The sequence below is a fragment of the Mytilus edulis genome, chromosome 8 (assembly GCF_963676685.1).
Source record: "Mytilus edulis chromosome 8, xbMytEdul2.2, whole genome shotgun sequence".
In the NCBI taxonomy this organism is placed as follows: domain Eukaryota; kingdom Metazoa; phylum Mollusca; class Bivalvia; order Mytilida; family Mytilidae; genus Mytilus; species Mytilus edulis.
In genome coordinates, this window is record NC_092351.1 from 37,242,559 (window position 1) to 37,268,485 (window position 25,927).

Sequence of the window (25,927 nt, forward strand, 5' to 3'; positions counted from 1 at the left end):
GATTGCCAATGAGACAATTCTTCACAAGAGACCAAAATGACACAGAAATTAACAACTATAGGTCATTGTACATGCTGTACGACCTGTTTCTTCACTGTGTTTGCTTTTTTCTTTAAGCATGTTACTCGTACGTATACATTGAGTACATTCACATTGGTTTGCATTTCACAATTTTTGAATTCAACGCAAGACTAACCCTTGCACTACGGAGGTTGTACACTTAAATGTAGGTTTACACAATATTAGATCGAAAACGAAATAATGAAGTAATTAGTAAAATTAAATCTCATTACTGATTTAAAGTTACTGTTAAAAAAACATGTTTACTAATTATGTTTCTTAAAGATCCTGCCCCAAACTCTAATTAATTTATGTTTTTAGGATTAACAACAGCAATCAATATACTGGACAATTGGTCTGTCAAACTAATTACCACCATTTTTAAATAAAACAACTATTTAATGATTTGATTTTTAACACAAATTTATATCAAATCTATCGAAATTGAAAAAAAAGTCCGGTTAAACGGTTAGCGTTTTTGGTATTCGGTATTCGGTCGTTCGACCGATTAACCGGACAACACTACTATTTTCCCCTTTCTACATCTAAGACTTATATCAATTACCTATAAAACCCTTACGTTTTTCATTTCCACCAAGTAACTGTTCTACATCAAAAGGTAGATAATCTTTATGACGAGCCAACAATTCTAGTTGTTTCCCATGATCCTCCATTTCTAACACCTGTTCCCCTGCACATGTTCTACAGATACCACATTCTGAACATCCTGATTCACCTGCACCACACCCACAAAGCCTGAAAGATGAATGTGTATAAAAGTCATTACCAAAAGTTATACTTATTCTAATAGAATTTAAATCGAACAAAGCTTTGTGTGAGCTGCCTCGGATAGAAATAGACCTTATGAAATTACATGTATACATTAACATTTATAGGAATACTATTGATTTTGGAACATTCAACTACAAAATAAAGATGGTTATTCATCTGTTTCGTAAGGATCTTATAACAACTAAATTTCAAGCAGTTACAAACATTCTGTAGAGATTTTTTCAACCCAAAATAGATTAACAGATGTATTGATATTCATTTGGATTAGGTCGATTTCTATCCGACGCAGTTTATGTATATTATTGTATTACTATAGTTTCATTTATTTTCATAGGTATCAATTTCGTGGATTGATAAAAATAATTGTATTTTTGCAGACATTTGATTTTCAGCTTTTGTCAGAGTCTGTGAAGAAACTTTTAGAAAATTTATACTTCTATGATCTTTTACATTTGTGGTTCGTTTTTACCAATGAAATCAAAGGAAATTGATATCAATGGATAATAACCAATTCTCAGTACATCAATATTAGACATTTTATTTTATCTGCATTTAACATGTTCAGTAAATTTTTGAATTCAGTCTTCTGTTTCAAAATTGTTGAAAGACAACCAACAATACAAGTAGTGACGGCCTGCTTGAATTGATTGGAGTGTCATACTCATAAATGTAATTTTCTTTCTTGAACAAAAATTATAACAAAGAGTTATAAACATTATTTTCAAACATAAGTTGTTTTGATCAATCCTCAAAAACTATACTGGCAACCTTATCCAAAATCGTAATTGGTCATAAAAGTGAATGATGCCCACAAATCAAGTGATATTCTTAAGTCGGCTGGTACTTACATTGCAGATTGTCTTTCCTTATCTCCACTGTTGCAGCAGTTCAGACTGTAACCAGTACACTCCCCACATACAGTACAAACCATGCACTGGTCTCTCTTCCATTTATGTTTACCTATAGAAGACAGCAATTGCATAAACAGTTTCTATAATTCTTTAGCATTTAAACCTGTCATAACAACTATGGTAAATTTATAAACCACACATTGATCAAATTTGTCTCTTATTTTTTCCCACCATATTCGGATCATTGAACTTAGGATTTTCTATTAAATTATTAGAGAAAACGGTTCTTCCACTTTGTTAACAATAAGAACAACTGTTTATATAGTCCAATGAGGTAGCAAATTTGACCAAAAAAATGGAAATTCACAAATATTACCTATGCTTTTATAAATTACTTCTATTAAGGTCAATTTGGCTTTTGAAGCAATCAACCATGTTATATGTTTGGCCTTCTAAATTGTTGGTCTAAAGTTTGTTTGAGAAAGGTTTTCTAAACATTATAATATCACTTGTTTTTTTCAATTTCTGAAAATGAAACATTTTTTTTTACATACCATCAGGACATATGCCATCTTCTACCTCTGTTTCTTCTTCTTCCTCTGCCATGGTTACATTATTAGCTACAAAATATAAAAGTTTTATTTGTCAATTCATATATAATTAATTCGTTTATCTACAGTGATCATTAGCCTGTCATTCTAAGATTGTGAGTTTCAACATTGCTTGGATGGTGTCGTATTTCTAACTCCTATCTTAATGGACATGGATTGTCAGGTTTTTTTTTACAAGGTACTCAGGCTACTTTTGCAATAAAACCAAGGACAATAGTCCGTTTGCCAATTACCGATTTGATTCTGTTATTAATCACTTTTTAAACAAATTACTTCCCTTTGTCAATCGTAGACTGGTTCCAAACCAGACAAAATTAGATTTTGCCAATGCAAAGCATGATGAATTGAAAGTGATGTATCGGCGGTTTAACTTATTTTTCATGAAAAATAATTTCAGATGTCATAAGTATTTAGCTTAACAACAAATAAATGTGGTTAAAAGATTTGAAAACCTTAAAGATAACTCACATAACGCACAGGTAAATTTGCTCTTTCTGCTAGCTCTCCATTGTAAATAAAAATTAATGTCCCTCATAAGGGAGACAACTAAAAAATGGATTACTAACACAGGGTCAATTACAGGAATTGGCAAATAGCCTATTATAACCTTTAGTGGTATTTGATACCAAGGAGTAGAAAGACAAAGTTAATTAACATGGCTTTGATCATTCATTTATACATTTATATATGTGTGCAATACGTGTAATGTTTGTGTATTTTGTTTCAAATATTAAATATCTTATGAGTCATTTTCCTAAATATAAACATTGAGATTATAAGTGTGAATTCGAAACCACTAAAAATGTATTGTTCTTGCTAATTATTTTTAAAATATAACTTCCATGGACAGACCAACAAACTGAGTCAAGAAGTAACTAGACCTGCTTCTGTCTTTGGTGACGCAGGTAAATATCTATGACTTGGGAGTTGGTTAGAAATATGCAACAAAAATGTGTTAAAGACAGGGTGATGTAGAAAAGGTGGACAGAGATAAACCAGTATAGCCAAAAAAATTGGGTATAATAGCAATTTACAGATGATTGTTGTTAGATTTACCTTCTTTAACAGCTCCTCCTGGTAAGAAGTCTCTACCACACTGGCCTTTATTGTTGATACCAAATGTATACACCTGTCCTCTATCTGTCAGTACTACTGCATGGGCCTTTCCTAAAGCTATTTGTGTAGCTACTGTGTCTTTCAAATCTGTTACTTGACCTTTAATAAATATTTATATAAAGCCAATATCTTTGATTGAAAGAAAATTGAAAAATAAAAGACTTAAATAAATCTTAACCAACTGTATTCCATTTGTTTAAATGCACATTCATATCAAAACATTTTGAAAGGCAAAACGTATAAATGTTTAATTTCTTCTAGCTTTCTCTATTCCATATATAAAGTAACAGTTACATAGTTTTATTTATTAATGGTTCAATTTTGCAAGGTTAGTTTTCTCAAATTGTTTAGTTTTAATAAAGTAATTTCAGCAATCACAATGATTATTGTACAAATGAAACAAACAATGAATAATTTAGATTATGTGATAACTCATGATGAATGTTATAAGGTTTTGTTTTTAACATATTTATATTTTGTAGAGAGTCTTATATTTTATGTTCTTTATCATAACGACCCTGCATATCAGAGGTATCCACTTTAGGGACTCTACCGTACTACAGATTCACCAGGCGTTGGTTCACTTTCGTTTTTAATATATATATTTTGTTTTGAGGAGATTTTTGTTTGAAGGAACAGATTAAAGACCTACTCATAAAACATAAATGCATGTTTGTATTTTACAATGTACAATATTCCTCCCCTTGTAAATAAATTATGTCCTCAAAATTACCTGTGGCATGGTCGCAATGTGTTGTATCTTTTCCAAAAATATAGACTTCTCCTTCTTTAGTCAATATACCACTACTCCCATTATTACATGCTGTATATACCACATGCTTTGACATAGACTCCATCCGGATTATCTTTTTCGGTTTCATAGCTTTAGGTTGTCTCCTAGCCTTAGCTGTAAAAAGATAACAGCGATAGTTTAATGAATGTAAATAAATCAGAACTGAATATGAACGTTTCTTTTTTATCTACTAGTAGGAAAATTCCTATTTTGTTTCCTTAATTTTTTCAAAATTCAAATACTTGACTAAATACATTTTATTGTTCTTTTAATAGAAGAAAATAATTAAGGAAGTTCGCTACTCAGTTTCAAAATAACAAGCTTTTTATAACACAAGTATATATTGATAGGGGTTTAATAAAGGAACCAAAAGAGCAAAGTAAAATATAGGTCTATGTGCTTGTTTTTGAGATATTAGCCTTTGAACTTTATGCAGGAAAATGTTCTCTCTTGATTTTTCATAGCTTTATCATTGACAAGTTTAAGTTCTCAAAAACTATTAAAAAAAAACAAAGATTTATAAGACTTTTACAGATGGCTTTTAATTATACATGTGAAAGATTTATAAAAAGAAAAATAGAGGTCAATGGGCAAATTTTTTTCAGATGGATAAAACCAGAGGATTTCGAAAATCTGACAAAAATTCCAAAACTTGACAAGCAAACATCCTTAAAAGAGGAAATGAGGTACACTAGAAATAATAGTGAAACCACAAAATTTGATATCAAACAAAAGAGATGAATTATCAGTAGCATTCAAATCATAAATATCGAAACATTTAACTAAATAATAAATATTTTTCCAATGCCTTACAAGAGCTAGCATCTCCATCTTCTCCTCTTTTAGGAGTACCAACAAAGAACAAACTGCCATCTTCCGACACTAATAATGCATGTTGACCCTCGTGACCAGTAGAAATCTGTACAATCTTTGGTGACTTAGTAATAGGAAGCTCTCCCCATTTCCCTTGGGAAGGTCCTCCCTGCTTGATTCCTAAAGCTTGAGATCTTCCTGTGTATAGTACCTAAAATATTGAGTCATCATACATTTAATAGCATTATAAGAATGACATTTATCAAAATCTACATAAATTTATAAATTTTCAAGAATGTCATATTGGTACTTGTTTGACTGTCCCTCTGGTCTCTTACCCCGTCTTTTGGTCTTTAAGAAAAGCTTCAATACTCAATTATGGTAGAGTGGGGCGCTCATATTTGCCGTGGACACAATTTCGCCGTTTTATGATTTTGAGGTGTAAAAACTTCAAAGGATGGTTGAAATGGAAGAAATATGCCGTTTAATTATATTTTTATAACAAATATGATTATTTTTGAAAATTAGACTAAATTTCGGCACTTACGGCAAAGGACCAAAAATGAACAACGATTTTCAGCCATTTTCCTGAATGAAAAAAAAACATTTCAAAGAAGCATTCCTTAGTAATTCTTTGACTGATTGCCCTAAATTTCAGTTTTTTACACTTTTCAAATGTCTGTTATTTGTCTATAATGAAATTTATTTGATAAATATTGTTAAAAGCTGCAGTTATTTGGTTTTAAATAGATATGTATAAACGGCGAATATGTGTCACCCGTTGACAAAAAATTAGGAAATTTCAAACATCCTTTAATCCAACTTTTCAGATGATTTTACTCAAAACAAACACGTTTTCAAGCTAAGAATATTTTGCATTTGAAGTTGTCTTCATATATAGAAATATCAGTATACTTCAAAAACATAAAGACCTGAACATAAACTGAAGAAAACATGGAAAGATATGGCGAAAATGATCACCCTACTCTAAATACTTTTCATTAAAAGTCGTTTGTCCTGTTTCTGATTTGTAAAGATTAGTTAGTACATTTTCCTCAACTGAGCTACATAAAATACATCTGTTATCTGTTAACCAACTTATCATTGCTATAATAAACCTTAAATTTTCTAAAGTAAAAAAGCATCACTTTTTCATAAATCATGCTGTTATTTTCTCACTTAAATTATTTTATTGCACCTGACAAATGCATTTCAATATCAAATCAGTTCATATACCTTGTTTCCTGATGTTCTAACCAAGGCAAATTCTTTTCCTGATACAATAAACACAGAATCTTCATCAAAACCTGTATCTGAAAAAATCAAAACATAAATGAGAGAGACAGATTTATCAAAGTTTTTCCAAAAACAAAAATTCCATATTTGAACTTTATGTAACATTGTAATATATATCTTGTAATTTTTCATTAATAAATACTGTTTAAACTAAAACTAAATGTATACGTAAGTCCTGTAAATTTAAGATTCCTTGACATAATCATTACTTCTATATTTGGCATTAAGCAGAGATAAGTTTTTCAAAGTAACTGAGTAATAACATTCTTTAAGGATGAACTTAGGTGAGGTAAGGTGAAAAATAATAAATTAAGAATTTAAAATTGATACTATATGCTGGTAGAGCATCCATTAAGGATAAAGATAAGCTAAAAATATTGATAGGTCATGGACTTCCTTTTCGAGATATTTGAGATTTAAATTAAAGAACCTTAGTGAGCACGCTCACATACCCCACGTCCCCACATTGTCATTGGAGATAAGAAAAAAAAATTGTATAAGAAAAAATATTGAATAATAATTTCCTGTCAATATACATAGTATGTCCTTATTATCTACAAAATTTCATGAAATTCTGTTGTGTGTTTTCAGAGGAGTTGAGATAACAAACTGTTGCAGAAGTACATTGAAGCAAATAAGTTCAAAGGGGCATAACTCCTAGAAAAAAAATTGAACCGTAATTTCCTGTTGACATGCACATCTACATAGTATGTCCTTATTATCTACAAAGTTTCATGAAATTCTGTTGTGTGGTTTGAGAGGAGTTGTGATGACAAACTGTTGCAGTAGTACATTAAAGTAAATAAGTTCAAAGGGGCGTAACTCCTAGAAAAAATAAAGGGCTGCGCTTTAGCGCATGATACGCCCGTTGCTCTTTTAACTTGTCTTTTATGCTTTAAATGAATTTATATGATCAACTAGAAATATATATACAAATCAAAAGGGATGTTACATTAATATATTCACCAAAGTTTCATAAAAGTTTCCCCCTTTTTAAAGTATAAAAATTCATTACTTAAGAAAACGTAAAATCTAAAATTTATAAAAATGAAAAGGGAGCTTATGTCAATAGATATATAAACAATTTATCAAAGTTGCATAAAATTTTGTGAAAGTGTTAGTTATTGTCCCAAAATTGGAAAATCCCCCTCTTTTTTAAGCATAAAAATTCATAACACGGAAATGTAAAATCTGAAATTTATAAAAATTGAAAGGGAGCTTACATCAATAGATATAAACAATTCACCAAAGTTTCATGGACATTGGTGAAAGCCTTTTTGAGTTATTGTCCGAAGTGTTGAAAATCCCCCTTTTTTTTATGAATATAGCCCCATAAATCCAAAACTTAAAATTTGAAATTTATAAAAATTGAAAGGGAGTTTACATCAATAGATATAAACAATTCACCAAAGTTTCATGGACATTGGTGAAAGCCTTTTTGAGTTATTGTCCGAAGTGTTGAAAATCCCCCTTTTTTTATGAATAAAGCCCCATAAATCCAAAACTTAAAATCTGAAATTTATAAAAATTGAAAGGGAGCTTACATCAATAGATATAAACAATTCACCAAAGTTTCATGGACATTGGTGAAAGCCTTTTTGAGTTATTGTCCGAAGTGTTGAAAATCCCCCTTTTTTTTATGAATAAAGCCCCATAAATCCAAAACTTAAAATCTGAAATTTATCAAAATTGAAAGGGAGCTTACATCAATAGATATAAACAATTCACCAAAGTTTCATGGACATTGGTGAAAGCCTTTTTGAGTTATTGTCCGAAGTGTTGAAAATCCCCCCTTTTTTATAAATAAAGCCCCATAAATCCAAAACTTAAAATCTGAAATTTATCAAAATTGAAAGGGAGCTTACATCAATAGATATAAACAATTCACCAAAGTTTCATGGACATTGGTGAAAGCCTTTTTGAGTTATTGTCCGAAGTGTTGAAAATCCCCCCTTTTTTATGAATAAAGCCCCATAAATCCAAAACTTAAAATCTGAAATTCAAAAAAAACGAAAGGGAGCTTACGTCAATAGATATAAACAATTCACTTAAGTTTCATGGAAATTGGTGAAAGCGTTTTTGAGTTATTGTCCGAAGTGTGGACGACGGACGGACGGACGGACGGACGGACGGACAGACGGACAGACGGACAACGGTATACCATAATACGTCCCGTCTAAAAGACGACGGGCGTATAAAAATTGAATCCCAATTTCCCGTCGATATGCACAACTACATAGTATGTCCTTATTATCTGAAAAGGTTTCGTGAAACTCTGTTGTGTGGTTTGAGAGGAGTTGCGATGACAAACTGTTGCAGTAGTACATTAAAGTAAATAAGTTCAAAGGGGTGTAACTCCTAGAAAAAAAATTGAATCGCAATTTCCCATCGATATGCACAACTACATAGTATGTCCTTATTATCTGAAAAGGTTTCGTGAAATTCTGTTGTGTGGTTTGAGAGGAGTTGCGATGACAAACTGTTGCAGTAGTACATTAAAGTAAATAAGTTCAAAGGGGCATAACTCCTAGAAAAAAAATTGAATCGCAATTTCCAGTCGATATGCACAACTACAGAGTATGTCCTTATTATCTGAAAAGGTTTCGTGAAATTCTGTTGTGTGGTTTGAGAGGAGTTGCGATGACAAGAAACAGGACTGACGGACGGACGGACTGACTGACAGACGGACTGACGGACGGACGGATGGGTCAAAAACATTATACCCTCCCCAACTTCGTTGCGTGGGGTATAAATATGGCGGGTAAAGGCTGACCTTGACTTTTACCTTATTTTGCATTGGTATTATTTGGGTCTCAAAACAAAAGAAAGAAAATCCAGAATCTAGCAGTTCTAGCAATGATTTCATTAAAACAAGTTTATAAATTTAGATATTGGTTTAAACAAATATCTATATGGACCAATTCAAGTACACCTTCTAGGGTGCGCTCGAATTTCATGACTTCAGACGAATTTTTTTAATTTACATTAACGGTTGTCTAGGACTTTTTGTAAACAATAAACGCAAGCACATCATAGAAAATCCAGTGAGTAATCTATGCTTAAAATTTTATAACAAAAATATCTGTGGATTTTCTACAAAAAATCTTGGTTTATTTGCCACAAAATCCCGTTTAACTTTTAAATGCAATAAAACTACAAATAATAATGCTTGATCAAAGTTTCCTCATTGTAAATGTACAAAATGGCCAATCTCTACTATTCATTATCTTTGCTGTTTTTATATTATTGCAGTATGAAACATTCGTAATTCAAAGGCTACAGAAGAGGTCATAAACCTTATACATACACATAACTGGATTTATAAATGAACAGAGTAATTGACTGAAATAAAATTGGCAAATCAAACACACCTACAACATGCTTGTAAATGATCTTATACTTATCAATAAATTTTAAATTTAGATTGAAAACTTATTTTTAAACTGACTTGTAAAACAAGTTTTACAATGTTTATATTCTGTCACTTGTTCTGATTGGTTCTCTGTTTAACTATTGACTCCACCCAAAGGCTTGTGTACCTTACCTAATAATGATTTCATGGTTGAGCTAGCAAGGAAGCTAACCAAATAATCTACATTTAGCTTCATACTCATTGGAATCTGCTGTAAGTCTCATATGAAAAAATAAATGGGTGTTATGGGGCAAAATATTTTACATTGTATTGTATGGAAAAACACCAAGGAGTCCGAACATTTGACACAAATTCCAAAACCTCACCTAAGTACATCCTTAAAACATCCACATACTATTCAGAGAACAAAGGGAGTTAAACTGATAATGGTTTAATTTAGGAATACATTTTGTCCTCCCTCAAAAAAGGACAGCAAACAAATTGAAATGGTCAAATATTTTTATTATTTTTCAGTATATTGTAAAAAGCATGCCTTTTTTCCCTGAAAAATGAAGCAGTATTTAAATGACAATTTCACATGGTATAATAAAATTTCTTACTGATAGATCTTTTCTCTGTTTCAGGATCATATTGAGCTGATCCAAACACATCCATACATTTCCTGGTCAATTTGAGTGGTAACTCACTAACTACTGACATTGGAGAAACTGATGGATTATACAATCTTACTACAAAACTATCCTGTGGGAAAAGCAAATATTTGTTACTAAATGTGCTGTGTTTTCATTCATGAATTAAGTATGTGAGATGTAAAATTTGAAAGGTTATGCTAAATTTTATGACTTTTATTCAAGGCAGTTTCATATGAAAATTTTAAATTTATTAATATTAATTTGATATTGAATAATATTATTAATTCGTATATTTTAACAAATTTGATTCGTTTAGGGATAGTCACATGTTAAACGATATTTTCGAAGGTAGAGAGAAAACGGCGGATAGCAAAACGCATATTGACCTGCAAAAAGCATATTGCATGGTTATTTTTAGAATATCTAAAAACCAATATACTTTGTGACGTCATGTAATGAATTTCAAGATATTGTTTAACGTTTGGAACACGTGATCGATTATTTGACGAAAAAAATCTTCAAATACATAAGATGTCCAAAAAAAAGAGTAAATGAAATAACAACTAATATGTTGTTATTGTCAAGGAGACAATGTAATATCTATAAAATTCCAACAAACCTAAATGACGATTTTTATACAAGTAAGGTCAGAAATTAATAATATAACATATATAGCCTTTGTATGAGGTCAATACAGGATATATCGACCCAAAGAAGAATATCGACCTTGGACTTCGTCCTCAGTCAATATACTTCTTTCAGGTCAATATCTCCTTGTATCGACCTCATACAAAGGCTATATTTGTATAATAATAACTTATGAATATGGATGAGGTATAAATATTTTTTGAAAAATGATAAGAGCGCCCTCTACAATATCAATAACAAACCTCAGGAAATTTGATTTTTGGCTCTTATTTCTTGCTTATTGTACTCTATAGTTCACACCCCTGCTGGCAGGGCCAATTTTGGAGAATAAAAACCGTAGACAATACAAGCCTTTTAGTGGTATTTTGAATTCTTTGATTTTTTTTTTTATAGAATTGAAAATAGTTTCCTCTTTTTTTTTTAATTACTTATTTATTTGATACTCTTGGGGAAAGGATTATATGAAAACAATCCATATGTTGTTTGTATGTATTAATTATTTTTTTGAAGAGTTGTTGGTGGTGAAAGTGGTGTGTTGTTACTATCCTGTATTTTGGGGTATTTCTATTATTGCTTTTTTGTAATCTTCTTATTAGAGACAAGTGTAAATACCAACTTACATCTTTAGCTGAAGCTATCTGACCTATGTAATCTCCATCACTGAACAAGGCACAAGGACCATGACCTTTACCTAGGGAGAAAAAATGGTATTAATTTTAAATATTGTGTTTTTTTTTTATATCATATGTGAATGTCTTTTACAGTTTGTAATGTTAGTCTTTCTTTCTTTTTTTTCAACAGATAAAAATAAGAACTTGATCTGTGCTCCTTTTCTATATATCCCTGGCTTCTTTAGGTTTTGCATTATTCTATAATTTATCAATTAAATATTTTTCGTGCCCCTGAAAAATATTTTAAATCAGTTTCTTCTAACAAGACATGCTGCTGATTCAATCTGTCTATTCTGTAACAACTGCATGTAATATATAATAAAGGAAAATTTTGATTCCCAAAATAATGTAAGATTGGAAAATTTTCTATTTTTCAAAAATTGACAGTTGTCTTATGAATTTCCAAAGCATCTATGGTAGTTTTTAGACTGAAAATTGTAAATATAAATTTAATATCAGTCATATTGGACAACCTTCACAAACGGTAAAATGGTGTGTCTTCTGACTTATATGTACAACCAGGTGCTCCGCAGAGCGCAGCTTTATACCACTGCAGAGGTCAAAACCCTGACTAGTTGAGGCAAGTATGGACACAATATTCAAGCTTGATACAGCTCTGAATTTGGACGACGACATCACACTATTATACGAACGCAAAACATTTTTGCGGTCGTATAAAAAAAATATGTTGGATCAAACAGTCTACGGTGAAGGATAAAATGATAATTTCTTCATCGAACAAATTTTTTTTTTAGAGTTTTTGACCATGCATTTTATATACTTGAAAGTGTTTAAATTGAATGAAGACCTTCAGAAAAATAACTATTTCTTTCTATTTCAATGTTTATCTATTGAATTTCTCTGCCTTTTTATAAACAATTTTTAAATATATGCATATATCTCACCATCCAAGTGAAATGAATCTTTCAGCTCAAATGTTTTACTATCAACAACAGCCAGACAAGGATGTGTGTTGTCATCTGTTCTACAAAACAGCTGATCCTGAAAATGAAAGTGAAAGTAAAATCAATTTCTGAATAAATAACATTGCAATGTCCTGTTCAAATTTGTAGTTTACATTTCAACAGTATATGATGATGAAAAGTTATTAAATCCCTGCTAAAATAATAATAAAATTCTCTTTCATATCTTAAAAATATATTTCAACAGGTTAAAATACCTTCTCCTATAGAATATGGTTAATATTTCAAATGTGCATTTTGAATCCTTTTGCTTTATCTGTCTAATCCTGCAGAATTCTTTTCCTCTGTTTAGACCTTTGCTGAGTTCTTTGAGATTTTATTTTCATGATTTTTAACCTTTCTTTGTGTATCTATATTTACATGTTCATAATTATTCATATTGACATTTTTTTTAATCATTAAAATCGTAGTTTGGTTAACATTTTTCTTTTGTAAACAAATCAAGTGAATCTTTCTAGAGCTTACTTTGAGCACTTTAACTCATTGACCTATTACTCACATCATATTCAATTCATAACTGATTTAGAAGAGAAAAACACTTATAAATATGAATACTCTTTACTTACACCAGCACATGTCAACCATGAATTAGCACTGTTTGGAAAATCTTTACTGTATTGGTAAACATGACTCTGAAATAGAAATATGTCATATACTGCAAATTCTGTATTTTCAACCACCAACATCCATTGAAATGGAACAGCCATCATGTTTATAGTCTTCACTTTTCTGTTGGGCTTGTGCTTTCATAGCCATTTTAAATAGGAAACAGCTAAATTCATTATAGATGAAGCCTATTTTTCAAATGTTTGCCAAAATAATATGTAAAGAGTAATAATAATTACTCAATTTTTCCTCTAGAAAATAAAACGCTATCTTTATACAAAATGTTGGACCAAATCCCATTAAAAAAGACATTCTTGAGTGTAATTTGCATACCTTAATTGTTCCTTTGTAACCAGACCCTACTTTAAATATCCCTTCTTTGTTTAGTAGGTATAAATATTCTCCATCACTAGCTATGGCACAGTTCTGTGTAGAATCTGCTAAAATAACAATGAAAATATGCATACAAACTTAGTGGATTGTACAGCGAGACAGTGACCTAACAAAATAAACCCAAAAAACATCTAATATTATTACATGTGTATCAAATTCAAATCATCAACAGTGTCCTTCTCACTTTAAGAAACTAAAATAAAAGTGAAATATATATAACATTCTGATTGTTTTACTTTTGTTCTAATATGGTCAACAAATTGTCACTAACTATCAAGTTGACCTTAAAACTTTTCTGTGTTCCTCATATCAAAAGTTCCTCCAAACATTTATCATCATGAATAACAACTACTTGTTTTTCATTTGGAACTTATATTATAAAGTAAATTTTATTCCATGACAGATCAAGTTGTTGGGTTGTATAAGTTAATGTACTTATACCTGATATTTCTGGAAAATCTTCTGTAATAGATCTATATATTTATGCCCCCATTTTAATTCCTAGATGTAATACCTGCTATTTCTGGAAGATCTTCTACTATAAATCTATTTATTTCTGCCCCCACTTTGATCCCCTGGTGTAACCAATCAGGAAGTATAGATTTTCCCAGTAAAACAGCCTGCACACTCTTCTGTAGTCCTGTCAATATGCCTGGTACCTAAAAATAAAAATAACAATTCTAAAAACTTAATGATTGATTGTCTACCTTTTAGAGAAGTTCCTTGTGGAAAAAGTTGTAGAATCTCTTTCTTTCTTATTCAAAATCATTTTATTATAGGTAGATCTTAAAATGTTCTAAATATAATATTGCTAATAAAAATTACATTTCAGCTTAATATTATTTTATTTTAATTTAAGTTTTTTGAGTGCAGAAATATTGTTATTAACAGTGGTAGAATTTTATTTTTTTTAGGAATAAACCTACACAGTAAACTTCAACAAGGTAATTTATACCTGCATTGATATCATATTGGCTTATATGTTCTGAACAGCTTGGTACTTAACAAGCAGTCTATAGTGGAAAAATATCATTGATACATTACCATAGTGTCTTAATGTCAATTTGAATTTAAAACTTCACAAATTATACTTGAAAGGTAAAAAGTTGACTGTCCTGTCGAAGCTGTACATAAATAATCCTTTGAAAGACACAATCTAACCGACACATTGGGTGCCACATGTTGACCAGGATTTGCTAACACTTCTTGAGCACCTGGGAAATAATCAAGTGTTGCTCAGTTTTAAGTTTTCTATGTTGTATTTTGTATACTATTGCTTGTCTTAAGAGTTTTTTTGCTATGGCATTGTCAGTTTCTTTTTCGATATTTGATAATCCTCTTGGTATCTTTCACCTCTCTATTTTCAGTGTAAATTACATACCATAATTTCTTGTGATGACAATGAACCATTGGCCATTAACATTGCCATTACAGCTGTCAGAAGTTTCCCTGTGTCTCCAAGGGCCACTACCAGACTAAGCAGAGAAGAACATGCTAAAGCTGACAAGTCTTTGTCTGGTCCTGGCTCAGTCGATATTTCCATCAACAGACTGAAGAAGTTTTCTGAAACAATACAATCCTTTGCTTGAAATTCTTTTCTAATACGCATGCATTGAAACTTAAATATAAAGCTTTAATATGGTTAACAAAACATTTAAGAACTATCATATATCAAATTTTTACCTAAAGTCTTAGGTTTGTTTGGCAACCATTTGTTTTATTTAGAAGGACATGAAACATATCATCCTATTTTTCAGTTTAAACACAATTATTTTTCAATATCAAGTTTTCTTAAAAAGGAATTGTGATTGCTACATATATATCATGGAAATAAAATTAAAAAGGAGAGGGAAAAAGTTTTCAACTCAAGAACAGGTTGACTGACTCAACTGCAATTTTATCAATGGGATCTTTGAATTAGCAATATGAAGTTATCTCCCTTTGCACACCAGCTAAAAATTCAAAACAGGATATATTTTTCTTGATACAGCAGTCTTATGGCCTAAATTTTAACTTAAGCAATACTTTTTTGTGTACCAGCAGAAAAAATGTGTGCAAACTTGGAAGAATGATATATTAAACACTTTTGTAGATTTAACAAATGACTCGAAATACAAAATGTACCTATCACATCAGCTGGTTCAGACTTCATGCTCTCAGGCTGTTGTCCCTGTAACATATCTAGCAAGGCAGTCAGAGCTCTTACACAAAGCTCTGGATACTTTTGTCTTGTATCTTTGACGAGTTCAAAAACACCAGTCAATCCAAGACCAACAATCTGAAACAGACAATTTTATAAAATACTTAAAACTCATAAACACTTGCAATAACAATAAAAAAGCATGCACTTGGTAGAACATTCATATCTATTTTCCTGAAAACTTAGTGTAAAATTGGTCACATATGACAATTTCAACATGTTTTGAAGTGACAGTCACATTGCATGAAATTTCTGCACTTGATAGTCCATTTGCCAATTACCGATTTGATTCTATTATTACACACTTTTTAAACAAATTACTTCCCTTTGTCAATCATAGACTGGTTCCATACCAGACAAGATTCCCTTTTGCCAATGCAAAGCAGGATGAATTGAAAGTGATGTATTGGCGATTTAACTAATTAACTAATTTTTCATGAAAAATAATTTCTAATGTCAAAAGTTTTTAGCTAAACAACAAATTAATGTAATTAAAAACCTTATAGATTACTCACATTACACACAGGTAAATTTGCTCTGTCTGCTAGCCCTCCATTGTAAATATAAAATAATGTCCGTCATAAGGGAGACAACCAAATTAGGGATCACTAATTACAGGGCCAATTACGAGAATTGGCAAAAAGCCTATTAACCAGATTATAAATTATAAATTATAAATAAAAGTGGCATAAGTGTAATACTTTTGCAATTTTAGGGGCATACTTCCTCTTTTTGATAGGATTATTTGTATGCCTTACTTCCTGATTAATGAATCTCAAATTATTTTCCACAGCTCAACAACCACGTCCACGTCCACAATAATTATTTACAGTATAACATTGTTTACCTTAGGAAGTTTGATCGGTCCTTCTCTACTTTTCTCCTCTCGTTCTTCATCTGTTTCTGAGTCTGATGGTAATGACTGACTCTGGTGGTAGATCTGTGTAGCCTCTTTCATACATTGTTCCAGTATGGATTGTCTGACAGTTGAGTAAACTGTAAACATTGAAGGATTTCCACATATCTCTAATGTAGGTGGTGCTGATTCAGAGGTTTCTGGGCTTTTATCTCTCTGCAATTTAAAACATATTCACTTTTTTATTTGATTTAGATTTTTGGTGTTTTAACACCACTTTTAAGCACCACATATAGGCTATTTCGTGGCGGCCAGTTTTTGATGTAGAAGGAAGCTGGAGTGCCCGGAGAAAACTGACAATCCTAGTCAATAGAGATTAGAGTCGAGTGCACCAGCTTGAGCAGGGTTTGAACTCACAACCTCAGTGTTGACTGGCTAGTGATAACAGTAGTAATTAACTACTTAGACCACTCGACCACTGAGGCCCCTATTAATTTTTTGAGGCAAATATAAAAAGAAGATGTGGTATGATTACTAACTCTCATTTTGATACCAAATGACACAACAATTATTAACAATAGGTAACTGTATGGCCTTCAACAATGAGAAAAGCCCATACAGCATAGTCAGCTAAAATAGGCCCCGAAATGACAATTGTAAAACAATTCAAACGAGAAAGGTAAGGACCATATTTATGTACAAAATAATTATGTCATACAGAAACAAACTACTAAATAACAGACTGCAAACCTTGGAAATGTAGCGGGGGCCAACACTTGCCAAACCCAAGACAGTGGTGTAAGAAGCCTTTTCTACAACAGTATGTATGTTAACTAGTCTGAATTTTTTGTGAGACAATCTATTTCAGCAACAATGTTTATTTGAAATTTTTCAGAGGATAAGTAGTTAGTGAGCTTAATCTGTTAAGCTACAATAACTGTGACAGTTTGAGGAAATAGTTGTACTGAAGTGTAATTGATGAAGACTTGCAAACTTTGCTCAATTGGATTTGTGTTTCATTTGCACCATAATTAATTTGTCCCAATGTTACATTCAAGCAAATAATCTCTCCAGATTGCATTTTTGGTATTAGCTACACCAAAAATAAAATCATCTGTTTGAGCAATATACACGTACTTACACTATACAAGGAGGAATGTGGTTGGATTAAACATGTATATGAGCACTCAACCCTTCCGAAAACCTGGTACAGTAATGTAAACCTGCCACTGGAGAACAGTAGTTAGTGGTTCTATCTGAGAAACTTACCTTAGATTTTTTTTCTTTAGATTTTGATTTTGATCTCTTCTTTGCCTTCTTCTTTTCTTGTTTCTTTCTGATAAAAAAATTATTGAAAGTAAATGAGAAGATTATTAGTAAATAAGATTTTATTGTATTGCTTGTATTGTTAGTTTCAATATATAATATATGCAGTTCAAGCAGGACAGATTCACTTGGGACAAATTTCCAAAAAGCTATCACAATCCTTTAGAAGCAAAAAAATTGCTGTAAATTTGTATCTTATAACCAACAAATTAAAAATGTGTCCATGGGACACAAAAGATGCCCCCGCTTGCATATAAGATTATAACGAGACATAATTCAATAATGGTAAAAGTGACGCTTCCCAATTTTGTACTTAATCTGTGTTTTGAGTTAAGATCAAGTGTGTACATGTATATGATTATAACATATACTTGAGGCAAATCCGAGTAAGAGAATGGGTACAAAAACAATTTAGCTCTTTTTTCATTTGTAAATGGGCATAACCCAGTTCTAGAAATCTATGAATTTTGTAACGTTAACGAATTTTGTAACAGTTACCAACTATATTAACTAAATTATCAACAAATTCTTTAACTTCTGTGTTTATTTCATTTTTGCTTTAAAAGATACATATAAAAATTATATGGATTTTGGATCATTTGCGTTTTCATCAACCCCTGCATAGATTTTAATTTTATCAGGCAGAACTCTAGAAATTTGTCCATAGTTCCGTCTGAAATTGTTCCCAGCATGCCATTTTTTATTTATAAATGCCAAAAACCAAATAAACACTGAAGTTAACAACTTTGTTAAAGGTTCAGTTAATTAATTTGGAAACTGTTACCAATTTTGTTAATGTTACCGAATTCAGAGATTTCCAGAACTGAACTCTAGACATGCTAGAATCATGTCTCATGGTAAAAGTGATGTTACCCAAATTCAAACGTGATCAATGTTTTGTGGTAATCAGCTTTTACCATTGTGTATAAATTTCATAACATTTTGTTGATGTGAACTTTAGTTAGAAACGGAAACCAATTTTGGGACACAAGTACAGAGTACAGACAGACGAGGGTAAAACTTGATGGCCCTCTGATACGGATGGGTCATAAAAAGTACGAGGACAGGGCTTTCCATTGAAGCCGGTAGCAGGCGGAAATCCGCCGTTTACAGTGGCTTCAAGTGCCGGCTTCTTCACTGACAAAAATATAAATTCAAAAAGAAAAAAAAAATCTTTTTCAAATGTTTACAGGCAGCCGAGAGACGTATTTCCGCAAAGTCGCGGTCACGATAAACAAGGATGAAAAGTCAGTGTTTACCTTGGGCTAAATATAGTTCACATGAATTCAGGTCACTGATTGGTTGTCTATTTAAAGTCAGAATGCATCGTTTCTTTTCAAAGATAACAAGAGAGACGTTCCGGTGGTCATTGAAGGATAACAATAGAGACGTTCCGATGGTCATTAACTCGTTTGCTTTTTTTTACTTTAAAAACATGAAGACAATCAAATAGGATGACAATCTTATGTTATGGAATAATATCAGTCAAATTAAAGAAAGTGTAGTAGATCATATTGTTCAGAATCTGGAAAACAGTATCTTTTGAAATTCATTTTTCAAAGTCCACGTGGTGTTCAGAGAATCAAGGTCAAAAACGAAAGTAGAATATTGTGGCCTCGACCTCAAATAAATAACATTTTCAAATGATTTATGTATCCGACTTATTGAACAGTTTACAAAAAAAGAGAAAATCAGAGGATATATCAATTTTCTGTCAATGCTTGAGAAATAATTGTATGATTTAGTTACGCGTAACAGTCTTTAGAGAGAAAGGGGGGTCATTTGTTTACAAATGCACGTAGTTCTGCAAAATAAATCGATCAAGATTTTTAACAAACCGTATTATTATATAAATAAATCTCCTTTAAAAGTAAATGAATTTTAAGCATAAGGTAATGAAAATAAAAAACTATAACATAAAAATAAATGAAATTTCTTTGAGATTTTTTTTTCCTTCTTTAATTTCATACATAAAAAATGGTCATTTGAAAGATGAAATTAGGTGCCAGGAGATTGCGAGAATGCAGGATTTTGCTCTATTTATGCCAGAGCTTCTGGGGCCTTGAGCGGCCCCCAGACCCCCCTGCCGTAAGGCACCAAGCTGTAGGTGGGCAATGCTGCGCAGAACGCATGTTACAGCCGCCTATAATTTTAATTGAGCCTTCTACTTCAGTTTCAATGGAAAGCCCTGTGAGGATATTATGGGGACGAAGTCCCCAATAACAGTAGAAAATTCAATAAAAAAAAAATTCGGGAAAATTTCTCATTGTAGTAATGAACTCAAAATTGTTCAATTTTTTTTTGTCATGTTTTGAAATCCCGGACCTGTACAGAAATGTACAATGTACTTCCTTTTTCCGGTCTCGTTTGTATGAAACTTTGAGTAAAATATATATTTATCAGTCTAGTATAAAATAGGAAGGAACGTGCAATACCAATTTCATTTATAATAATTCTTTGATATGAAAAAACGTTACCTGATGATAGCGTTTACATTGCACATGACGTCATAATTTAAATAACGTCACAACTAAAATCCCTTACAACAGAACCAAAATCGGAAACGTTACGGTATTTTCGTTTCTTTTTTTAAACAAATATTTAAGTTACAAAAAAATAATTCATATAGACTTCGTCCCCATTTACAGGTAATGCCTGCCTCATATTAAAGCAAAATAAAAGATCAAGATTCAACAAACACCAGATACAAACAGATCATTCTTTAACCTGCGTTAAACCCATTTTTTAATCAATTGAGTTATTTACTTATTGTCAGCCTGAGAAATGTGATATGCATCAAACAAGTCATGAAATTTCGTCCTCAATTCATTTCCCTTCAGGTAAATGTCCAATTCGCTCCTAGACGAAGGCAACACCTTCGCACTCATCTTTTCTGTAGTTCGCTGCTACTGACGAGTTTGAGGATTAAGCAACAGTTGTAATTCGAAAAAGCTTTTAAAAATCAACTTTCGATTTTCTTCCATTTTCATTTTCCATTTGGTTTAATTTGGTGAAGACAAATTGCACAATAATCTTGTAGCAGCAAGAATAAACGAATAAAATACTGTATTCCTAAAACTTGTTATATCTTGTCGGTAACTAATTTAAATATACATAAATTCAATTTTTTATTTATTTTTATTCATTTGTTAAGCAGATTTTAAAATTTTATACCCCCAAAAATATTGTTTTTTGGTCATCTATAAATTCGTTTTTTAGGGAAATTGTATAAATGCTATTAAAAATAGAACTATGCCGGAGAATACAAGAACTCGTTCCGACTAGAAAAAAACCCTTATAAATCGTCTTTTTTCACTGTTTATAGAATATATTTGTACATAATTATAATCAACAGTTATGGGTTTTTTTATCCTCGATAACTATTTTTCAAGAGTCACCTATTTGACCAACACCACTGTTTACTTATTACCTATTCTGTACTTTCCGCCTGTTTTAGGAGCTCCGCCAATCATGCAGTAAGATTCGAAGTCAAACACAGTCACACCTCAACAACATGTTTTGGGTATTTTAAAATAAACAACTTGAATTTTATGTACAGGATGTATGTATGATATAGTACTGTACGACACAAATATACAACCAAATCAAGTAAAGCCAATACGAGGAAAGATTTTCTTTTGGAAAAAAGCTAACATGAAAGCAATTAAAATTTCTCTTAAGAACTTTGGTGAACAATTCTGTCAATCAAGGACCAGACAGTGGAGGCCATTTGGAAGACAATTAAAACAATCCTATCCTGTAACATCTTATCGAAAATCATGTACCAACAAAACAAACAACGAACAGACACACACATCCATGGGTAGAAACACCCAGATAAGAAGAGCAATGAGAAGAAAACAAAGAGCTCACTCCAAAGCTAAACGTGCTAATAACCCAATCGACTGGAAAAAGTACAAAAGACTAAAAGCAAACACCCAAAAGGAGACAAGAAAAGCTCATAGAAACTACACCCAAGATGTTGTCAGCAATGACTTCAGAGAAAATCCTAAGCGCTTCTACACATATGTAAAAAGTAAGAAACAAGAGTCATCAGGTGTTTCTGCCTTACCAACAAAGACGGATTTTTTACATAGTGAAAGCTCTCAAAAGGCTGAAACTTTAAACGACCAATTTCAATCGGTCTATACTAAAGAAGACATGACTAGTATACCAAACAAAGGCCCAAGCCGTTATCCCACCATGGGTAAAATCAACCGCTAAACAAAAATGGAGTATACAAGCTGTTAAAGAACCTTATACAACACAAAGCAACATGACCAGGAAACATTTCAGCACTAATACTTAAAAATGCAGCAAATGAGATGGCTCCCATCCTTTCCCGTCTTTACCAAACCACCATTGACAACGGTGAAATACCAAACGGCTTGACAGAAGAAACACTAGTTAGTCCAACTATTAAAAAAAAAGAGAAAATCATATAGCAGTAAATTATCGACCAGTTTCGCTATTTTCTATTTCATGCAAAGTTCTCGAACATATCATCCACAGTTCAGTCATCACATTTTTGGAAAAACATCACATCTTGACAGACAGTCAGCCTGGATTCAAAGCTCGTATAGATCCTGTGAGACACAACTAATTTCAACAATAGAAGGAATTGCCAAACAACTGAAATCAGGGAAAGATCAAGTGGATGTAATCTTACTCGATCCGGCCACGTCCACTTGTATTTTTGTCCATCTGATGAGTTAAGCCTTTTTCAACTGATTTTTATAGTTCGTTTTTATGTTGTACTGTTATACCACTGTCCCAGGTTAGGGAGAGGGTTGGGATCCCGCTAACATGTTTAACCCCGCCACATTATTTATGTATGTGCCTATCCCAAGTCAGGAGCCTGTAATTCAGTGGTTGTCGTTTGTTTATGTGTTACATATTTGTTTTTCGTCTGCTTTTTTTTTTATATATAAATAATTAAGGCCGTTAGTTTTCTCGTTTGAATTATTTTACATTTAATTGTCTTATCGGGGCCTTTTATAGCTGACTATGCGATATGAGCTTTGCTCATTGTTGAAGGCCGTACGGTGACCTATAGTTGTTAATGTCTGTGTCATTTTGGTCTCTTGTGGCGGACAGTTGTCTCATTGGCAATTATACCACATTTTCTTTTTTATATTTGCTAATGCTTTTGACAAAGTCCCACACTGCAGATTACTCAACAAACTGAACCACTATGGCATTAGAGACGAAAACCTGAAATGGATACAATATTCTTTCTAAGAAAACAGGAAAAAACAAGTGGTAGTTGAGGGCTGTAAGTAAACACTGGGAGACGTACTTTCAGGTGTCCCACAAGGGACTGTGTTAGGTTCCTTACTCTTCTTAGTAGTTATTAACAAATTCCCAGTACGAAGCCAAACTAAAACAGGATCTTTCAGCACTAGAAGACTGGGAAACCAAATGGCAGATGAAATTCCACCCAGAAAAACTCACCTTCATCCGCATTAGCACCAACAGTAAATCCCCAAAAGAGACATACTATAAATTATATGACCACACTCTCGAAACTGTACCAACCAGCAAATATCTAGGAGTAAATTTCAGTGAGGACCTACAATGGAAACATCATGTTGACGTCACTGCCAAAAAAGCATCCAAATCCCTCGGATTCCTTAGGCGCAACCGTCGAGAATGCAGCAAGAATATACGAAATGCAGCCTATATCTCTCTGGTCAGACCAACACTAGAATATGCAAGTGCGGCATGGGACTCTCATACCACCGAGGACATAAACCGCTTAGAACAAGTGCAAAGGATGGCCGCCAGGTTTGTAACAAACAACTACACCGATAAAACACCTGGATGTGTGACAACTATGGTCAAGAAACTAGGATGGGAACCACTAGCTAACAGACGAAGTAACCATCGACTCGTAATGCTTTAGTTTAGTTTAGTTTAAACATATTTATTTATACAGGATTGGGAAACAAGTTTTGCAACTTATATTAATCCCTTTCCACTTTGCGGGTGCGAGTGCTGCCTTGTAGCGGCATTAGCCTGCTCTTTTTCGAAATCTACAAGGGTGTCTTTAATGTGAAAGAGATATGGCTCTCTCTTAACACGGGTCAGCCATTTATCGTCCCCTTCCGACGGACTATCATCGTTTCTTCTTCTTCTTCCAGGTAAGGAACCGGATTCAATACTGAATGTTCATGGTTCCGAGCGAAAACTTTACGCAGTGTCGGGCAACACAGAAAGCTTTCTCTTGGCTATTTACAAATACATTTAAAACGTTCGCAAAAATATACAATTAAAATTATTTACAACTGGGTTTTCCTACTTCCTTTCAGAGCATGCCTTCAGGGCAGCTCTGAATCCCTCAACGGTGTTGGTCGCTGTAACTGTTGTTGGTAGGTTGTTCCAGTCCCTGATTGTCCTCGGGAAGAAAGATTGGCCGTAAGTGTCTGTACTTGTTCTTTCTTGGAAAAAGCGGTTTTTACCTTTGGTCCGGTTATCATTCGGTGTCAAATATTGGTGACGGTCTATATCTATAAGATCATGCTGGATCTTAAATAGCATGCATAATCTATTTGTTTTCCTCCGTTCTTCGAAACTTTCCCATTTAAGATTTTTAACCATATTTGTGACACAGCCAGGTGTTCGGTCTGTGTAGTTGTTATTCACAAATCGTGCAGCTCTTTTCTGTACCTGTTCAATTGCCTTGATTTTATTTTGGGTTGTTGGGTCCCATATTGTGCTTGCGTATTCCACTGCAGGTCTTACCATGGATACATACGCAGCTGCCTTTACATGTTTTGTACAGCCTTTGAGGTTTCTACGTATAAATCACAACGTTCTGTTTCCTTTGCCTACTGTATTGTCTATGTGTTTATCCCAGGTTAGGTTGTTGCTGATGGTTACTCCAAGATATTTACTTGCTTCCTCTGTGTCTAGAGTATGACCGTGTAGCTGGTACGATGTTTGTATCACTGGTCTATTTTTTGGGGATATTCTGATGACAAGGCATTTTTTGGCATTAAAACTCATCTGCCATTTGTTTTCCCAGTCTTCCAATGCTGTTAAGTCCTTTTGAAGTAGTTCACTGTCAGCTTGGTTGGTGATGGTACGAAAGAGAAGGCTGTCATCCGCGAACAATTTGGTCTCTGATGTAGATGCTGTTTCTGGCATGTCGTTTATGTAGGCCAGGAACAGTAATGGACCAAGGACTGTGCCTTGGGGTACACCAGAGAGTACTGGTACTTGTGAGGAGACAGCACCCACCCTCTAATATCACGCTCTGCTTTCTGTTATGTAAGGAAGGAGCGAATCCATTTATTGGTTTTGGGGTTGACGCAATAGTATTCCAGCTTGTGTAGGAGGCGGTGATGTGGTACCTTGTCAAATGCGTTTGCAAAGTCTAGCAGGATGATGTCTACTTGGCCGCTGCTTTTTAATTTTGATGCAATGTCGTTGATGGTTACGATTAGTTGGGATTCGCATGATCGTCTTTTGCGGAATCCGTGTTGTGCATCAGTTAGTATTTTATTTTTGTCAAAGTGGTCCATGATGTTGCTATGTACAATATGTTCTAAGACCTTACACGTGATGGAAGTTAGAGATACTGGTCTGTAGTTAGATGCTAGGTGCCTTTCGTCTTTTTTAAAAAGTGGAACTACATAGGCATCTCTCCAATCTTGCGGGACTTCACCAGTGTTCAATGATGTTTGGTATAGGTCTGTGAGTATCGGAGCAAGTTGTTCTGCTGCTGTTTTCAGTATAAAGGCTGGTATTGAGTCGGGACCAGTAGCTTTATGCGGTTTCAGGTTTTTTAACAATTTGTGGACTCCGTTGGTACTAATTTTTATGTCCTTCATGGTGTAGTATGGACTTTTTCCTTTATCTGGAAAGTTATTTAGGTTTTCTTTGGTAAATACTGACTGGAATTG

At 32.8% G+C, this 25,927-nt stretch overlaps 2 protein-coding genes across 10 annotated transcripts in view; both read right to left on the minus strand.

Annotated features, from left to right (window-relative positions):
* LOC139486791 (E3 ubiquitin-protein ligase MYCBP2-like) overlaps positions 1–21,050 on the minus strand; it is a 109,096-nt gene extending 88,046 nt beyond the window's left edge. For 5 of the 9 annotated variants that reach the window (XM_071271755.1, XM_071271758.1, XM_071271764.1 and 2 more), the window contains exons 1-18: positions 20,787–21,050; positions 17,964–18,030; positions 16,686–16,910; positions 15,763–15,916; positions 15,020–15,201; positions 14,153–14,297; positions 13,579–13,685; positions 13,206–13,271; positions 12,562–12,658; positions 11,606–11,676; positions 10,305–10,446; positions 6,273–6,349; positions 5,037–5,247; positions 4,164–4,337; positions 3,371–3,529; positions 2,258–2,323; positions 1,701–1,812; positions 626–816 (exon numbers count right to left, since the gene is read on the minus strand). In XM_071271755.1, the coding sequence (XP_071127856.1) occupies positions 626–816; positions 1,701–1,812; positions 2,258–2,323; positions 3,371–3,529; positions 4,164–4,337; positions 5,037–5,247; positions 6,273–6,349; positions 10,305–10,446; positions 11,606–11,676; positions 12,562–12,658; positions 13,206–13,271; positions 13,579–13,685; positions 14,153–14,297; positions 15,020–15,201; positions 15,763–15,916; positions 16,686–16,910; positions 17,964–18,030; positions 20,787–20,908 (2,368 nt within the window). In that variant the 5' untranslated portion in view covers positions 20,909–21,050. The remainder of the gene's footprint in view (positions 1–625; positions 817–1,700; positions 1,813–2,257; positions 2,324–3,370; positions 3,530–4,163; positions 4,338–5,036; positions 5,248–6,272; positions 6,350–10,304; positions 10,447–11,605; positions 11,677–12,561; positions 12,659–13,205; positions 13,272–13,578; positions 13,686–14,152; positions 14,298–15,019; positions 15,202–15,762; positions 15,917–16,685; positions 16,911–17,963; positions 18,031–20,786) is intronic. The other 4 variants (XM_071271760.1, XM_071271757.1, XM_071271759.1 and 1 more) reach the window with 3 other exon arrangements.
* Positions 21,051–24,317: 3,267 nt separating this feature from the next.
* Positions 24,318–24,767, minus strand: LOC139484068 (uncharacterized). Its single transcript, XM_071267789.1, has one exon. The coding sequence runs from the start codon at positions 24,765–24,767 to the stop codon at positions 24,318–24,320; it is 450 nt and encodes a 149-aa protein (XP_071123890.1).
* Positions 24,768–25,927: the final 1,160 nt, after the last annotated feature.

Excerpts from the sequence above, each read along its gene's own strand:
- LOC139484068 (XM_071267789.1), bottom strand. The coding sequence starts at position 24,767 with ATGGTAAGACCTGCAGTGGAATACGCAAGCACAATATGGGACCCAACA.